The following is a 15,689-nucleotide window of genomic DNA, read 5'->3' on the forward strand; positions in this document are numbered from 1 at the left end:
AAGGCTGTTCCGTTTAATTTACATACTCCCTCTGAAATGACTGTTCCGTTTAATTTACATACTCCCTCTGGAATAGTTTCCCTAATCGTATTGTATAGCCTCGCTGTGAGTAAGAGAGACTGACAACAGCAACCTATGGAGAGTAAGAGAGACGACTCCCTGGGAGGGGACTTTTACTATTTCTTTATTTTAAGTGCTACGACAGTGCAACCTACATTCAATTAAAGCTTGTGACTTGGACTTTCACTTTTACACATTTTCTGCCCAATTGGGCGACTTTTTACAATTTCTTTATTTTAAGTCCTCAGCAAATAAGGACTGTAAGTTTGGGTACACCGATAACATGCGGGTATAGCCGTATTTGTGTACAAATATATAGCCTTCTAGTTATACCTGCATGCAGCGCATGCAGGGTATCTTCCCATCCTGTGGTTTCTTCTCCTCCTCCTCCTCCTCCTTCTTCTCCTATCAAACACATCATTCTGTCAAGGCTAGCGCTAAAACTACAAGGGCCCCAGGGCCCATATGTGGTACACTTATGGGCCCTACCCCGTAGATGTGCCTTTTGTCCATCTCGGCCCCAGAGGTCAAAGGTCACGGGCCCCAGGGGCCCAAATTTAAAAACACAAACCATGCCGATTCTCATCAGATGAAGCAGCCTCAGGGCCATAAGTTGGTACACTGATAGTCCCAAGGGTACTCTATAAACACAAGTATACATGAGCCCCATATGTTATATATTATGGGCCCCAGGGCCCCAAATGTTAAAAATATGGGGCAACAGATTGACAAGCCTAGCTCTAAAGCTACAAGGGCACTAGGGCTCATATGTTGCACATGTATAAGCCCTAAATTGTAGATGTGCCTTTTGCCCATTTTGGCCCCAGATGTACAAGGCTAGAGGCCCCAGGGGCCCAAAGGTTAAAACAAAGGGCCGGCCGTTTCTCAGCAAATAAACTAGCTACATGGTTCGGATTTAGTACACAGATAGGTTTAGTATGATATTGTCATATGTACATATGTACCCCATATGTCACATAATATGGGCCCTGGGCCCCAAACGCTAAAACATAGGGCCGGTCGTTACTCTGTAAATAAAGCAGCTTTAGGGCTCAGAGTTAGTACATTTGTACACAGATTGCACCTGAAAATCACATTGTTATATGTACATGTGAGCCCCATATATTACACTATATGGGCCCCAGGGCCCCAAACGCTAAAACGTAGGGCCGGCCGTTACTCTGTAAATAAAGCAGCTTTAGGGCTCAGAGTTAGTACACAGATTGCACCTGAAAATCACATTGTTATATGTACATGTGAGCCCCATACATTACATTATATGGGCCCCAGGGCCCCAAACGCTAAAACATAGGGCCGGCCGTTACTCAGTAAATAAAGCAGCTACAGTGCCTAGCTTGAGTCTACTGATAGCACTAGAGAATTAAACTTCAACATATGTCCATGGGCCTCATAAGTCAAATATTATGGGCCTCATGGCCCCAAATGTTAAAACAAAGGGCCGGCCGTTTCTCATCAAATAAAGCAGCTTCCGGGCTCAGAATTTGTACACAGTAGCACCTGAGAATTATATTGTTATTAACACCCACATACCCCTCCCCACCCTACACACACGTAGGACTAAACAGACATATCCGTATTATAATTATTAATATAATAATTGGAAATACCAGCGTGAAGCGTTAAGGCTGTTCCAGTTAAATTACATACCCATTGGCTGTTCTATTTAATTTACATACTCCCTCTGAAATGGTCCCAAAATAGGCTGTTCCGTTTAATTTACATACTCCCTCTAAAATGGCTGGTCCATTCAATTTACATACTCCCTCTGGAATAGTTTTCCCCTAATCACATTGCATAGCCTCACTGTGAATAAGAGAGACTGACAACAGCAATCTATGGAGAGACAACTCCCCTGGCAGGGGACTTTACAAGTTCTTTATTTTAAGTGCTACGAGAGTGCAACCTGCATTAAATTAAAGCTTGTGACTTGGACTTTCAATTTTACACATTTTCCACCCAATTGGGCGACTTTTTACAATGTCTATATTTTAAGTCCTCGGCAATTTGTACACAGATAGCACCTGAGAATTATATTGTTACTAACACCCACGCACGCACCCATCCACCCCACACACGTAGGACTAAACAGACAGATCGTATTATATCATAATTGGAAATACCAGCGTGAAGCGTTAAGGCTGTTCAGTTAAATTACATACCCATTGGCTGTTCCATTTAATTTACATACTCCCTCTGAAATGGCCCCCAAAAAGGCTGTTCCGTTTAATTTACATACTCCCTCTGAAATGGCTGTTCCATTTAATTTACATACTACCTGAGTAAGAGAGACTGACAACAGCAACCTATGGAGAGTAAGAGAGACGACTCCCCTGGGAGGGACTTTTACAATTTCTTTATTTTAAGTGCTACGACAGTGCAACCTACATTCAATTAAAGCTTGTGACTTGGACTTTCACTTTTTACACATTTTCTGCCCAATTGGGAGACTTTTTACAATTTCTTTATTTTTAAAAGTCCTCAGCAAATAAGGACTGTAAGTTTGGGTACACCGATAACATGCGGGTATAGCCGTATTTGTGTACAAATATATAGCCTTCTAGTTCTTCTTTGTCTTCCCCTTGGATTACTTGTGATTGAAATGGTAGTGACTACATTTTACACCAAAACTGGAGAATGGAAATGGTAAGAAACTAAACTCTGTAGCAGGCCCTATTAGATGGAGAGACGGGGGAGGTACGGGGAAGGTTGCTCGAACTGAACTAACGTGTTTTTCGGTGAGGATCATTGGGTTAGAACAAGGCCTTAGAAACAGTAGCGTCGCCAGCGGGCGGGGGATGGGGGGGGGGGCATGTGGGGCAGAGTGCATCCCCGACTAAAAATGTAAGTGAAAAGTGCCCCCTGACTAAAAATGAAAGGTAAAATCTCGGGCTTTCGCGATCAATAAACTGGTAGATTCCAAAATCAGAATTGTTCAGTAGGCCATATTGAAGTGAGCCTAAATTAAATAGGCCTATATGTTCAAATTAAGGCTAAGTGTGGCATTTTAGAATTAAATATTACATACCCTAGGTTAATTTGTTGTGTAAAGCGCCTGAGAGGCTGATTGCGTTTGGTGCTCTCTTTATTATTTTTATTATTATCATATATTAGGCCTATTAATTATTATTGTTGTTGAAGACATTTCGATATTTCGTTATTCGACAACATATCGGCAACATAACTTCTCATAACTTCTTGATTCAAACTGTTAACCTTACAGTTGTGTTTTGTTACATCTTGTATTTGAACTAAAATATTGAGACAGATATACCGTATACACCAATCCGAGAAGCGTTTACTGTATTTGGCCCTCTATTGACGGCAACACAGATGTACCAGAGCGGGAGATTTAATTCGTAATTCAATACTTATGATTGTGTATTGAATATCACTGTTGTGTACAATTCCCGGGTACAATACTATATAGCACAAAATAAATAATGGATGGAACCCCCGACCTCGGAACACCGCAGTTTTACATCGGGGACACCGCAGTAATGGCGAAGTCGGATAGGTGTATAAAGCCGGCATAAGAGGAAAGGAGATCACAAGGCTTGAGAGTGTCATTTCCACCCCATGTGCATATTTTTCCTTCGGGAGGGGGATAGCCGCCTAAAACTTTGGAAATATACATGCGATTATTGTTTTTTTGGCTCCTTTTCTACATTGTAAGATCAATTTATTAATATCAAGAGGTACGCTGCTTTAATTTTAGGCCGTGTAAAATTAATGTTTTGGTTCTCGTCCAGAGGATTTTCATGAATTGATGAGGGAGGGAGGTGTTTTTTTTTTTTTTTTTTTTCAATGTAAAATTAGCATTGTCAGTAGTTTTCGGTCTTCTCCAACAGTGCTCGAGGAAACGATGAGGCCCTTTTTTTTTTTTTCAAATGTGAGATTCTGAGGGATAAACCCCCTATAGAGTACCACAAAAAGACTTGGAAGTGATGCTTGTTCTCTAATAAACTTATTTATATGTATGAAGATTTCATAAATCATTCCAAAGTCTAAAAAAATTGAAAAATCTAAAAAAAAAAAAAAAAAAATCTGACAAATCCCAGAAATTGAGGAGGGAGGGACGAGAACCAAAATATTAATTTTACACGGCCTTAGCTATGACTGGAAAAATACAGTACATGCCATCTGTCTCACCAGCCTTAATATAGATTTCCGTCCGATTTTAATTTGGTTATTCTTTGCCAAATAATTATTACTATAACAACTATAAGTAAAGTTTTCTTGTCATTTTAACTTAAAGGAGGATTTCGTGATCCTAGCATCCACTTTTTATGACATTTTTCAGTAGATATCCACGAAAAAAGTTTATTTCCAAAATTTCAGTTGATTCCGATTTTGCGTTTGCAAGTTATGCATGATTATGTGTATTACACTGCTCCATAGACAATGTGTTGTAATTTCGTTCTGGTGCACCAGAACGAAATTCAAATTTGGCGATATTTTTGCTAAACGAATTAATCTGCAAGAAATATTTGGTACATAAACATTATGTAGCCAGAGGTATCCAGTGGTGTAAAAATCTCAACTTTTTTTGGGAAAAGTGGGGGATGAGGCTGTGGATCACGAAATGCCCTTTAAGCCAAACTAATGAGGTAAGCCTACAGAGTGTCCCCCCCCGAAAAAACCCCCACCAGGACACCCTGTATAATGAAAAGTAACTCACGTACTAAATTATCTTAGCCTTTGTGGTGTTCTATGAGGGGATTTAAAGTCATAATTATGACTTTAATTCAAACTTGCTCTATTGTCTTAAAAACACAATGAATTTGGCTGAATCCAATCAGGTGTAAGTTTGGACATTACAAATATGCCAACAAATCAGGTCTGAAAAAATCTCATAAAACTCATTCTAAAGAAGGAGAACGAAGCAAAATAAACAAAAGAAACAAATACCATCTCTGTCCATTGCAGGTTTTGCCCAAGCGTCGTTCTGTATCTGGCTAGTGTAATTCCTGGTATATGGTTGTTAAACATGAGGATCTACCAAGACCGTGAAACCTTCAGGATAACACACGGCCGAAATACATGTGAATCAACGATGATGTTTGATGAGACCACTTTAAAGGAAATTCAAGGTGTAAGTAACTAAAAGACTCACGTTCATGACATATAATTATAAAGTGCCATTTCATGAAGATCACACTAGAGCTGTTTTTAGTCAAAATCAGAACTCAGAAGCAGTTCACCTCCTTCCAGGGGCGTAGCAAGAGGGTGGACGAAGTGCATGGGAGCCCGAGGGTTCAGAGGCCTCAAGCAAAAACGAAAATAAAATACACATGAAATAGGGGGAAAGAGCTGATAAATAGAGGCTCTTGCTTGCTGCTACGTCTCTGCATCCTTCACAATATCATGTCTGAACTAAGATTATGATATTACTGGTGGGTACGGTCTGTCGAGAAGCATCCTCGAGAGGTGAGTTCTTGACGGACTACACCGGGACAATAATATAGGCCTACACACTTAAAACTACGGGGTCAAAAAATGACCCAAACGGGGTCATTTTTGACCCCAGCATAGTTATCAACTAAACACCATACCACTAACGGGGTCATTTTGACCCCATTGGTCGGGGTCATTGCAATGACTACGTATTTGGGTCAAATAGTAACCCCATTGGGGTCAAAATATTACCACATTTCGGGGTCAAATGAAATGACCCCTTCAAAAGGGTTGCCTTATTGGGTTACTTAATGACCTCATTTCGGGGTCAAATGAAATGACCCATTTGAAAGGGTTGTTTTATAGGGTTACTCAATAACCACATTTAGGGTTGTTTGGATTTTTTTTAGTAGGCCTATGGTCATGCTGGTCCCACCAGGACATAAGTGTGTTTCTGCACAGAGAAAGCATTACATAAACAGCAAACTGCAAAATGCATCTGTGTATCACACTCACACACAGTCAGTCATCGCCTTTGACAGTTCACGTATTATAAGCTTACATGATATAAGCTTATAACAACTGCAGCCAAGACACCAGCCACGACAGCATGAAATTGAATGAATCTGCGTGCATAGACAAGGGTCTATGCATCCTTGCAGTCTCACTTTTCAACTAACTTTTCATATTCCATCATGCAGACAAGCACACACGACAATCCGCTGAGCTGCACAATCAGAACAAATATGGCGCTGATGTGACCACGTGGGAAGCCGATGCACACCGTGTGTGCAAATAGTTCCGAAATGCAAGTCATTATAAAGTTGACAAAATGGGTAACTTCGGTCAAAAAATTAGTTTTATTTATTAATCAACAAACATTAATTGCAGCTCGTGTTTAAACTCATTTATGAATTGAGATTTTCAAAGCGGAAGATTAAAACTGATATCAATGCGCGACGGTATCGGCAAAATGACCACTAAGTTTTTGACCACGTTCGTCGTGGCTAAAATGACCTCGTGAATGTGGTCAAATTAAAACAGTACAACCCCCTTGAAGGGTCAAAACAACCCCAAACGTGGTCAATTCAAAATGACCACGGAAAATATAACCCCGTAGTTTTTAGTGTGTATAGAAAGATTAATTTATAGGCAAATGTCCTGGTGGAGAATTGCAAACTCATCCCGCGCTCTCAGAAATACCAAACTGCCCCTTCTCTGTTGGCAAGGGGCAGTACTCAGTGAACGGCTCTTTTCAGAGCCACCAAACCTTTTACATTAGCAGGGGATATGCGATGTCTGCTTGTTCTCTGTTGACAAGGGGCAGTCTTCAGTGAACGGCTCTTTTCGGAGCCACCAAAACTTTTACATTAGCAGGGGATATGCGATGTCTGCTTGATCTCTGTTGACAAGGGGCAGTCTTCAGTGAACGGCTCTTTTCAGAGCCACCAAACCTTTAACATTAGCAGATAGGCGAGGTCTGCTTGTTCTCTGTTGACAAGGGACAGTCTTTAGTGAACGGCTCTTTTCGGAGCCACCAGTAGGCAAGGGGCGGGCTACATGCCGAATTCTTAGGTACTTTCATTGTCCTGAAGAAGTCAGAGCTACTCCTGACGGAAGCTTGACAGTTCTAAACTTTTCCGACAAACGAACCCGCTAAAAACTTACCACAATTTCGGAAGTTGTGAGCAGAAAAAAATTACAATTTATTTTTCATTTTATACTGTTATTTTCCAGGTCTCCATCCCTCTTGTTCTACCATCAGACCAATGGGTCGCCGGATTACAACAAACCATGTTTGCCATCCTCATATTTGGTAGATGGCTCCTCCCAAAAGGTCACCTATCACGTGACCAGTTATCCCAACTTCTTCTCACTTATCTGGGTATCGCTGCAGACAGCCTGGAATTCTCCCTTGAAACGCTCGACATTGCTGAAGTCTACTGTAACCTGAGTCTCATTATCGTTGTTCTGACCATCTGGACATGGAGCGTATCGCAGTTTACTATGGTGCAGTGGTCTGTCGCAGGTAGCGAGCCACCTCGCGGTGATATTGAAGCTGGGTCTCGTACTAAGAAACCGAGTCGTGCTAACGGATGCTGTGAAAGCGAACTTTGGTCGTTAATCCTTACCGTCTTGTTACAAGACGGGCCGTTTTTTACAATGCGATTATACGTCATGTTGAAATTCCAAATTATAAACCAATTGATGCTTTTCTTTGTCATCAAAAATGCACTGGTTATTGGAATTCAATTCTATAGAGGCCTCATCTTATGTTCCGGGCAAATTACCGCAACTGGTACGGAATCTGATACATCTACAATGTCTGCCATACGCAGCGCCTGGTGGATGCTTGGACAGGCAGTCTAATTTGTCACCATTTTTGTGCTGACCTAGCTCATGATTGAGTTTTAAGTTTTACACTGACGTGAGAGTCAAACCACACCACACGGCTGTTTGATGTGTATAGAATTGGCTTCATTATTAACTAAATGCAAACTATAGATGGCGCTATTTATCCTTAATCCTATTTCTTTATTTGCAAGGGTTAGGTGATTAATTCTGCCACTAAAACAGCTGGAATAGGTGAAACAAGCAACACGGAAATTTTATAAACATATTTTATCAAAGAATAAAAGGAATTATTTGTATTTAAAGCTTGAAAGAGTAATTTCCAGTAACTAAATAGCGCCACCAATTTTGTCATAAATAGATACATTCTTTAATAACTATAATAACTTTAATGGGAGTGCTCTAAGTTGGCTCCCAACTTATGTCATTGCAGTGATGGGCGTTTGGCCTGAGGACCTGCTCTAAGTTGGCTCCCAACTTATGTCACGGGCGTTTGGCCTGGGGACCTGCTCTAAGTTGGCTCCCAACTTATGTCATTGCAGTGATGGGCGTTTGGCCTGAGGACCTGCTCTAAGTTGGCTCCCAACTTATGTCATTGCAGTGATGGGCGTTTGGCCTGAGAACCTGCTCTAGGTTGGCTCCCAACTTATGTCATTGCAGTGATGGGCGTTTGGCCTGAGGACCTGCTCTAAGTTGGCTCCCAACTTATGTCATTGCAGTGATGGGCGTTTGGCCTGAGGACCTGCTCTAAGTTGGCTCCCAAATTATGTCATTGCAGTGATGGGCGTTTGGCCTGAGGACCTGCTCTAAGTTGGCTCCCAAATTATGTCATTGCAGTGATGGGCGTTTGGCCTGAGGACCTGCTCTAAGTTGGCTCCCAACTTATGTCATTGCAGTGATGGGCGTTTGGCCTGAGGACCTGCTCTAGGTTGGCTCCCAACTTATGTCATTGCAGTGATGGGCGTTTGGCCTGAGGACCTGCTCTAAGTTGGCTCCCAACTTATGTCATTGCAGTGATGGGCGTTTGGCCTGAGGACCTGCTCTAAGTTGGCTCCCAACTTATGTCATTGCAGTGATGGGCGTTTGGCCTGAGGACCTGCTCTAAGTTGGCTCCCAACTTATGTCATTGCAGTGATGGGCGTTTGGCCTGAGAACCTGCTCTAGGTTGGCTCCCAACTTATGTCATTGCAGTGATGGGCGTTTGGCCTGAGGACCTGCTCTAAGTTGGCTCCCAACTTATGTCATTGCAGTGATGGGCGTTTGGCCTGAGGACCTGCTCTAAGTTGGCTCCCAACTTATGTCATTGCAGTGATGGACGTTTGGCCTGAGGACCTGCTCTAAGTTGGCTCCCAACTTATGTCATTGCAGTGATGGGCGTTTGGCCTGAGGACCTGCTCTAAGTTGGCTCCCAAATTATGTCATTGCAGTGATGGGCGTTTGGCCTGAGGACCTGCTCTAAGTTGGCTCCCAAATTATGTCATTGCAGTGATGGGCGTTTGGCCTGAGGACCTGCTCTAAGTTGGCTCCCAACTTATGCCATTGCAGTGATGGGCGTTTGGCCTGAGGACCTGCTCTAAGTTGGCTCCCAACTTATGTCATTGCAGTGATGGGCGTTTGGCCTGAGGACATGCTCTAAAGTTGGCTCCCAACTTATGTCATTGCAGTGATGGGCGTTTGGCCTGAGGACCTGCTCTAAGTTGGCTCCCAACTTATGTCATTGCAGTGATGGGCGTTTGGCCTGAGGACCTGCTCTAAGTTGGCTCCCAAATTATGTCATTGCAGTGATGGGCGTTTGGCCTGAGGACCTGCTCTAAGTTGGCTCCCAACTTATGCCATTGCAGTGATGGGCGTTTGGCCTGAGGACCTGCTCTAAGTTGGCTCCCAACTTATGTCATTGCAGTGATGGGCGTTTGGCCTGAGGACCTGCTCTAAGTTGGCTCCCAACTTATGTCATTGCAGTGATGGGCGTTTGGCCTGAGGACATGCTCTAAAGTTGGCTCCCAACTTATGTCATTGCAGTGATGGGCGTTTGGCCTGAGGACCTGCCTTGAGAATGTTTTCTCTTTAGCGAAAAATACACTTTGGGAATAAAGAATGTGTTGCTATCTTACTATAAATAGGGGAATGTTGTATGTATGTATCTATCTATGTATATATCTATGTATCTATGTATCCTGTATAAAGGCTCCGTCAGTTTCGATCCAAATGTCGCCAAATTCATACGGGACATTGAACCATATACCGGGACGGTTATGCGAACATTTGGTTGGAAACGGTCAAGAATTGGCTGCAAAAACAGTAAAAATATGGGTAAAAACGGGGTTTTTGTTATGAAAATCGTTACCAGCATACGCGTCACTGCAGCTGGCCGGCAGCGCGTCGGCGCCGCGTGCGTAATGCGCATTACGCCAATGCGCGCGTAAACGGCGCAGAGCCACACTTGCGAGCCAGAGACCAGTGGACATGATAAGACGGAAAGAAGGAAAAATAAAGGACAAAAAGGTACATGGACGGGTCACGGGATACCGGGTGAACACGCTATGAGAGGATATAATATAAATACGGGAAAAAGATGTGTGTTGTATAAACAACATGAAGCAAAGAAAAATAAAATTAAAATGAGGACAAAAAGGTACGAGTTAAAGTAACTAAAATGAAACGGGCACGAAACAAAGTAGGACAGAAACTAATTATCAGGAAATGTAAGAAAAAAAAGAAGCTAAAATAATGAGAACAGAATTAAGTAAAAAATATGATGGAAACGGGAAATCACAAGCAGCAAACTAAAAAACGAAAATGTAAGAAGAGACAGATTTATATAAATAAAATGTACATTTTCAATGATTCTACCTGTTCAGTAATTCTTCCTGTTATAGTGAACGCTCCCATTTACTCATCTAGCGGGGACCCGCGCGAAGCGCGGGTATCCCGCTAGTCTAGATAACATGCAAGTTCACATTACCATCTAGCATGTATTTTTTGTCCTGAGAATAACCGATGTTATGCCCAATTGCCCAAGTACACCTCACATCACGGTATGCGATGGAATTTGAACCAGATTGTTAAGACCTTCTGACTATTTACAGGAAACACAGAGATCCGTTTGACGGTGGAGGTGTTGCCATTGCAATAAAAAAACCAATCTTGCCCGACTACCATAGCTATGAGACTCGGAGACCAAAATTGTGTGGGCGCAAAGTCTGTTAACATCAAGTAAAACATTCCTGATGGGTGTTATTACCGCACCACCCCCTCACCCACCGATAGTCGAGTTGGTGTACGGAAAGACTTGGATGCCTCGCTTGAGAAGATCACTCAGGATAGGAGTATACCACATAATAGTCCTGACTGGGGTGATGGTATACAAACAGCAGATTCAGGCGAATTGTATTTTGTGGATAAAGGCAATAAGCACTTTTTGACCCAGCAGTTTTAGGGCATATAACTAAAACAAGAGCTAATATTTTGGATCTACTGTTTAGTAGCAGTTTTCAGAATGCCGTGATTAAGCCCGGTGATTAAGACTATATGATTAGCTACCATGACACCGTTAGGTGTACAGTCAAAACAACTCCAAAGCAAATGCCCAAACCAAGTATAAGATTTACTGCTACGGCAAGGCTAACGTCGATCATGTCGATGGCGTGCGTTCTGAAGCTTTCTGACAAATTAAAGGAAGGACTTAATAACACGATGGAGTTAAATTTATTGCTCTTATTTAAATTGAAAGCTTTCGTCAAGCCGTGACAACCTACTCGTCTCATCAGAGCCGAATATCGTATTAATAAGAAAACTAAGCAGACGGCGCGCGGGGAAAGCCATCTCCAAGGAAAGTTTAGAGTTGCAAAAGCTCGAGTAGGCCTAGTGAAACAGGAGCTTAAACTGGGACTTAGCGATTTGTTCCGCATGAAAGGCTGAAAGCTCAACTGCACCATGGAATACGTCGGTAATTACTGAACTGGATCATCAGCTTCCTCACAAAAAGGAAGCGAAGAGTTGCAACTGTGCCAATGAGTGGGATGACTCCGGTGTTCTGCAAGGCTCCTCATTGTTTTTGGTGTATATTAATGACATTATGGACAGTCGGCAGTCAGAGATGTCTTTTTGCAGACGACTGCATTTTATACAACATTGTTAAAATAATCGCATGGAGTATATATAATCTGCCGCTTGCGTAAAGGTCCGTTCATACTACCACCGCATTTGCGATGCGTTGCTTTGCGATGCGGTGCGTTGTCGCACCGCATCTACTGCATTGCGATATCGCAATAAAGTTAAATACATTTTAACCTGGAAATGCGACGAGTTGCGTTGAGTTGCGGCAAAAGTAATCGATATATCGGCATCGCAAAGCAACGCATCGCAAATGCGGTGGTAGTATGAACGGACCTTAACACTTCATCATGCCGCTTGTACTTTTCTGCAACCATGGCAACTGAGCTGCACGCCGCTGAGCGGCAGCAGCGGAACCGCCAAAAATCGTTTCCTGTTCTCACACGTCAGAGCAGCACCGCTCCCCGGCGAGTTGACTTGAATAGACCTTTTTCTCAGACGTCACCAATCAATCGATATTGGGGTCCAGCATTCGAGTCATCAGCACCCAAACGCAAATACCGCGCCGGCGCGCGCGATCAACTTTGCGCCACGCTAGGCGTCCTGCGCGGGATTGCCAGCTCGCAGTACGCGTTTAGTTCGCCACGGTGTAAAAAGTAAACAAAATTGTGAAACAAAACAAAGATTGAATTTTAAATAGCATCGCGGTTTTTCCGTATCTTTTGTATTTTATGGCATCAAAACAAACTAGAACAAAGGTAACTTGTATACAGTTCCCGTTTAAACATTAATTTATGGAAGCTAAAGTGAAATATGACAAAACAGATGAGAAAATGCGCAGTATTTGGTGTTTTTACACCGTGACATGTGAGAAACGCACGTGTTGTTTGTTTACATCTCAGACCCCAATATCGATTAGGTGACGTCATCGGGGACGTCATCAGAAAAAGGTCTATAGCGATCTGCCACGCAGGAAGCAGAATCTTGGTTAGAAATCAAGTTACCTAACTCAGCTGTACATGCACACAACATATACGATGTACGTACGCGTGAAGAGTACATGCACGGACGTCGCGTACTGCCACATTGCCTACATTTCGCGGGGAATTTGATTAATTTGATGCTGTACTACATGGGAGCTCATGGGCTTTCACTATACAGCAGAATAAAAAATATACACATTTAAATTAATGATCTAGACCCTCTAGATAATGCCAATCGATTTTTAGGTTGCTTCGACCAACAATAGTCAAGATTGACGATAAAATATTAAATGTATTTAGCCTAATTATTTATTATTTTAGTGAAGGTATCAACTAAACGATGAGTAGATTTAACTAACAAAATCCCGGGACCCTCCTAAAGGTTAGGGGGCCTTTTTACCACAAAGAATATCCTTGAATATACTGAAAAATAAAAATTTTAAAAAAAATCCCTACCTATAGGCCTACCTACCCTAATTCTTTTTTCTCTTTTTTTTATGTTACGCCAATCAAACAATTTTTTAGGCCTGAACACATTTCCTGAAAATTCGTGAAAAATAAGAGGTTGCCAAATTTTATTCACCCCTTTTATATAGCTGAATGGTATAGGGGACCGTTCACAAACACTTGTAAGGGGGGGCCTAATGCAAAAAGGGGGCCCTGAAAATGTTGACCCTCCTAAGGGGGGGCCCTGAAAAAAAATGGCCACAAATTTTTCTGGGAAAATTGAGTTTAGGCCTATATGCTTTTCTATGGGGTTGACCGATAATTTTCATGTCAAAAAGGGGGGGCCCTGAAATTTTCGAGGTCTGTAAAGGGGGGGGGCGAAAAATTGTCGCGATAAAATTTTTTTGCATCAGGCCCCCCCCCCTTACAAGTGTTTGTGAACGGTCCCTAGGCCCTCATCAAAATTATAAATAATAATGAATAAATAGAAACAATATTTTTGAACAATGAACTTGTTGTATAGGCCTACTGGAAAGTTTTAGGTGTCAATTATATTAAGTTCCAGTTCCAAAAGAGCTCGAGATGCCATCGTGTAAGGTTTTTGTTTGTTTGTTTTATTATTATTATTATTATAATTTTTTTGGTCTGTACCCATCACTTTGACAAAATACAATTAAATAATCGAGTCATTTTGAAAATATTTTTATTAACATGTCAAACTCGTAGCAGCCATGATAGGCCTACACATAATTATGCATTATCATAAATGTATGTACACATTCAGTAATACAAAGTCGGAGCATGAAGGTCATGGTAGAACTATTCCCACACAGTGATATTTTGTACAAGAATTATTGATTTAATTTTGCCTTATACAGGCATGAGAATGATGGTTTTTTTTTAAACTGCCTGAAAAAGGGCGTAAATTCGGCCTAGGCCCAAAACAGGCTGACAAAAATAAGAATGCGTAAATTTGGACAACAAAACTGCCTGAATTCAGGCTAAAGCCTGAAAATTCTCACGCCTGCTTATAAGGATAATGAAATGAAATGATTTAGTTTCCCCTCACATTTTTTCAGTGAAATATGAGCTAGGTCATGATTTCATTATTCTGGAAAATTTCATTGTCAAAACTTTCATTTATATGGTTATTACCCATATTGTTGATGAAAGACCATCTCAAAACAGGTATTAATGCTTAGATTATTATCATTACAGACATTTTGCAACAGATTGAGAAAAGATTTGAATTTGTTTTTATTAAAATGAAAAGAAATTTGCAATTTTGTAATAGCTTGTAATCACTAGAAACCTGGTGAAGTAATCCTTAAACTTCCATTATTTAGGGACCGTTCACAAACACTTGTAAGGGGGGCCTGATGCAAAAAAATTTCATCGCAAATTTTTTCTATACATTTCAGGGCCCCCCCCCTTTTTGACATGAAAATTATGGGTCAACCCCATAGACAAGCATATAAACTTGTGTGGTCATTTTTTCAGGGCCCCCTTAGGAGGGTCACAAATTTTCAGGCCCCCTTTTTTTTTTTTTTTTTCAGGAGCCCCTAACAAGTGTTTGCGAATGGTCCCTTACTACATCCTCTACCCCTACAACTAGGAAAACTGCTGATTATGATCAGCATGGGATGTCAGACATTTTGAGAGTTTCAATTTTGATTATTTCCATCTCAATTTTCAGATAATTGACTTTTTTATGAAAATAATGAAAGTTTTGGTCAAATTAATATGTCACTTATTGCGCTTCAAACGGTTCAAAAGTTGTAAAACCAATTTTAAAGATGGCAAACAGCTGCCATCTTGGATTTGGGGGTCAAAATGGCCACGGATTCCCACAACAATCCCAAAAATAAATTTCTTACCCTAAATGAAGCAAATTTCAAATGTTTACACATCTTTTTGTAGGCGAAATGGTCCAAATGGTAGAGAATACCATATTTTGGGTACTAATTAGCACAATTTATGCTAATTAGGGGGTTTTCTTTGTCTCTTTGGATGAATTTTTTCCTCTTGCCCCAAAGAACATCCATACCAAGTGGGACCTTTGTCCAAAAAAAATGCAGTGGGCACCCTATTTTCACCCCTTAGCAAGTCTACTAGGAGGCCTTTTTTATTTTGTTGTTCTGAGAGGTAGGCCCCTCTATGATCACAAAACCTTACAAAAGTGTTTCTTATTTATTATCAAGGCTAGAAAGCATCTTAACTCCCTAGACATATTTTTTTGAAAAGTTATATTATAAGGGGGTACTACACCCATTGATTTTTTTTTTTTTTTTTTGCATTTTGTGAAGAAATTACAACAACAAAAATTGGACAAAGTGGTATGCAAAATGAAGGGGCAAATCTTCTCGTTTTATTGGTGGC

General features: G+C 41.3%; 1 protein-coding gene across 1 annotated transcript; it reads left to right on the forward strand.

The window, feature by feature from the left end:
- The first annotated feature begins 2,491 nt into the window (after window positions 1–2,491).
- Window positions 2,492–7,920, forward strand: LOC140140306 (transmembrane protein 26-like). Its single transcript, XM_072162083.1, has 3 exons — window positions 2,492–2,724; window positions 5,008–5,173; window positions 7,213–7,920. The coding sequence occupies exons 1-3, from the start codon at window positions 2,681–2,683 to the stop codon at window positions 7,843–7,845; spliced, it is 843 nt and encodes a 280-aa protein (XP_072018184.1). The 5' UTR covers window positions 2,492–2,680; the 3' UTR covers window positions 7,846–7,920.
- Window positions 7,921–15,689: the final 7,769 nt, after the last annotated feature.

The sequence above is a fragment of the Amphiura filiformis genome, chromosome 19, assembly GCF_039555335.1.
Source record: "Amphiura filiformis chromosome 19, Afil_fr2py, whole genome shotgun sequence".
Classification (NCBI taxonomy): Eukaryota; Metazoa; Echinodermata; class Ophiuroidea; order Amphilepidida; family Amphiuridae; genus Amphiura; species Amphiura filiformis.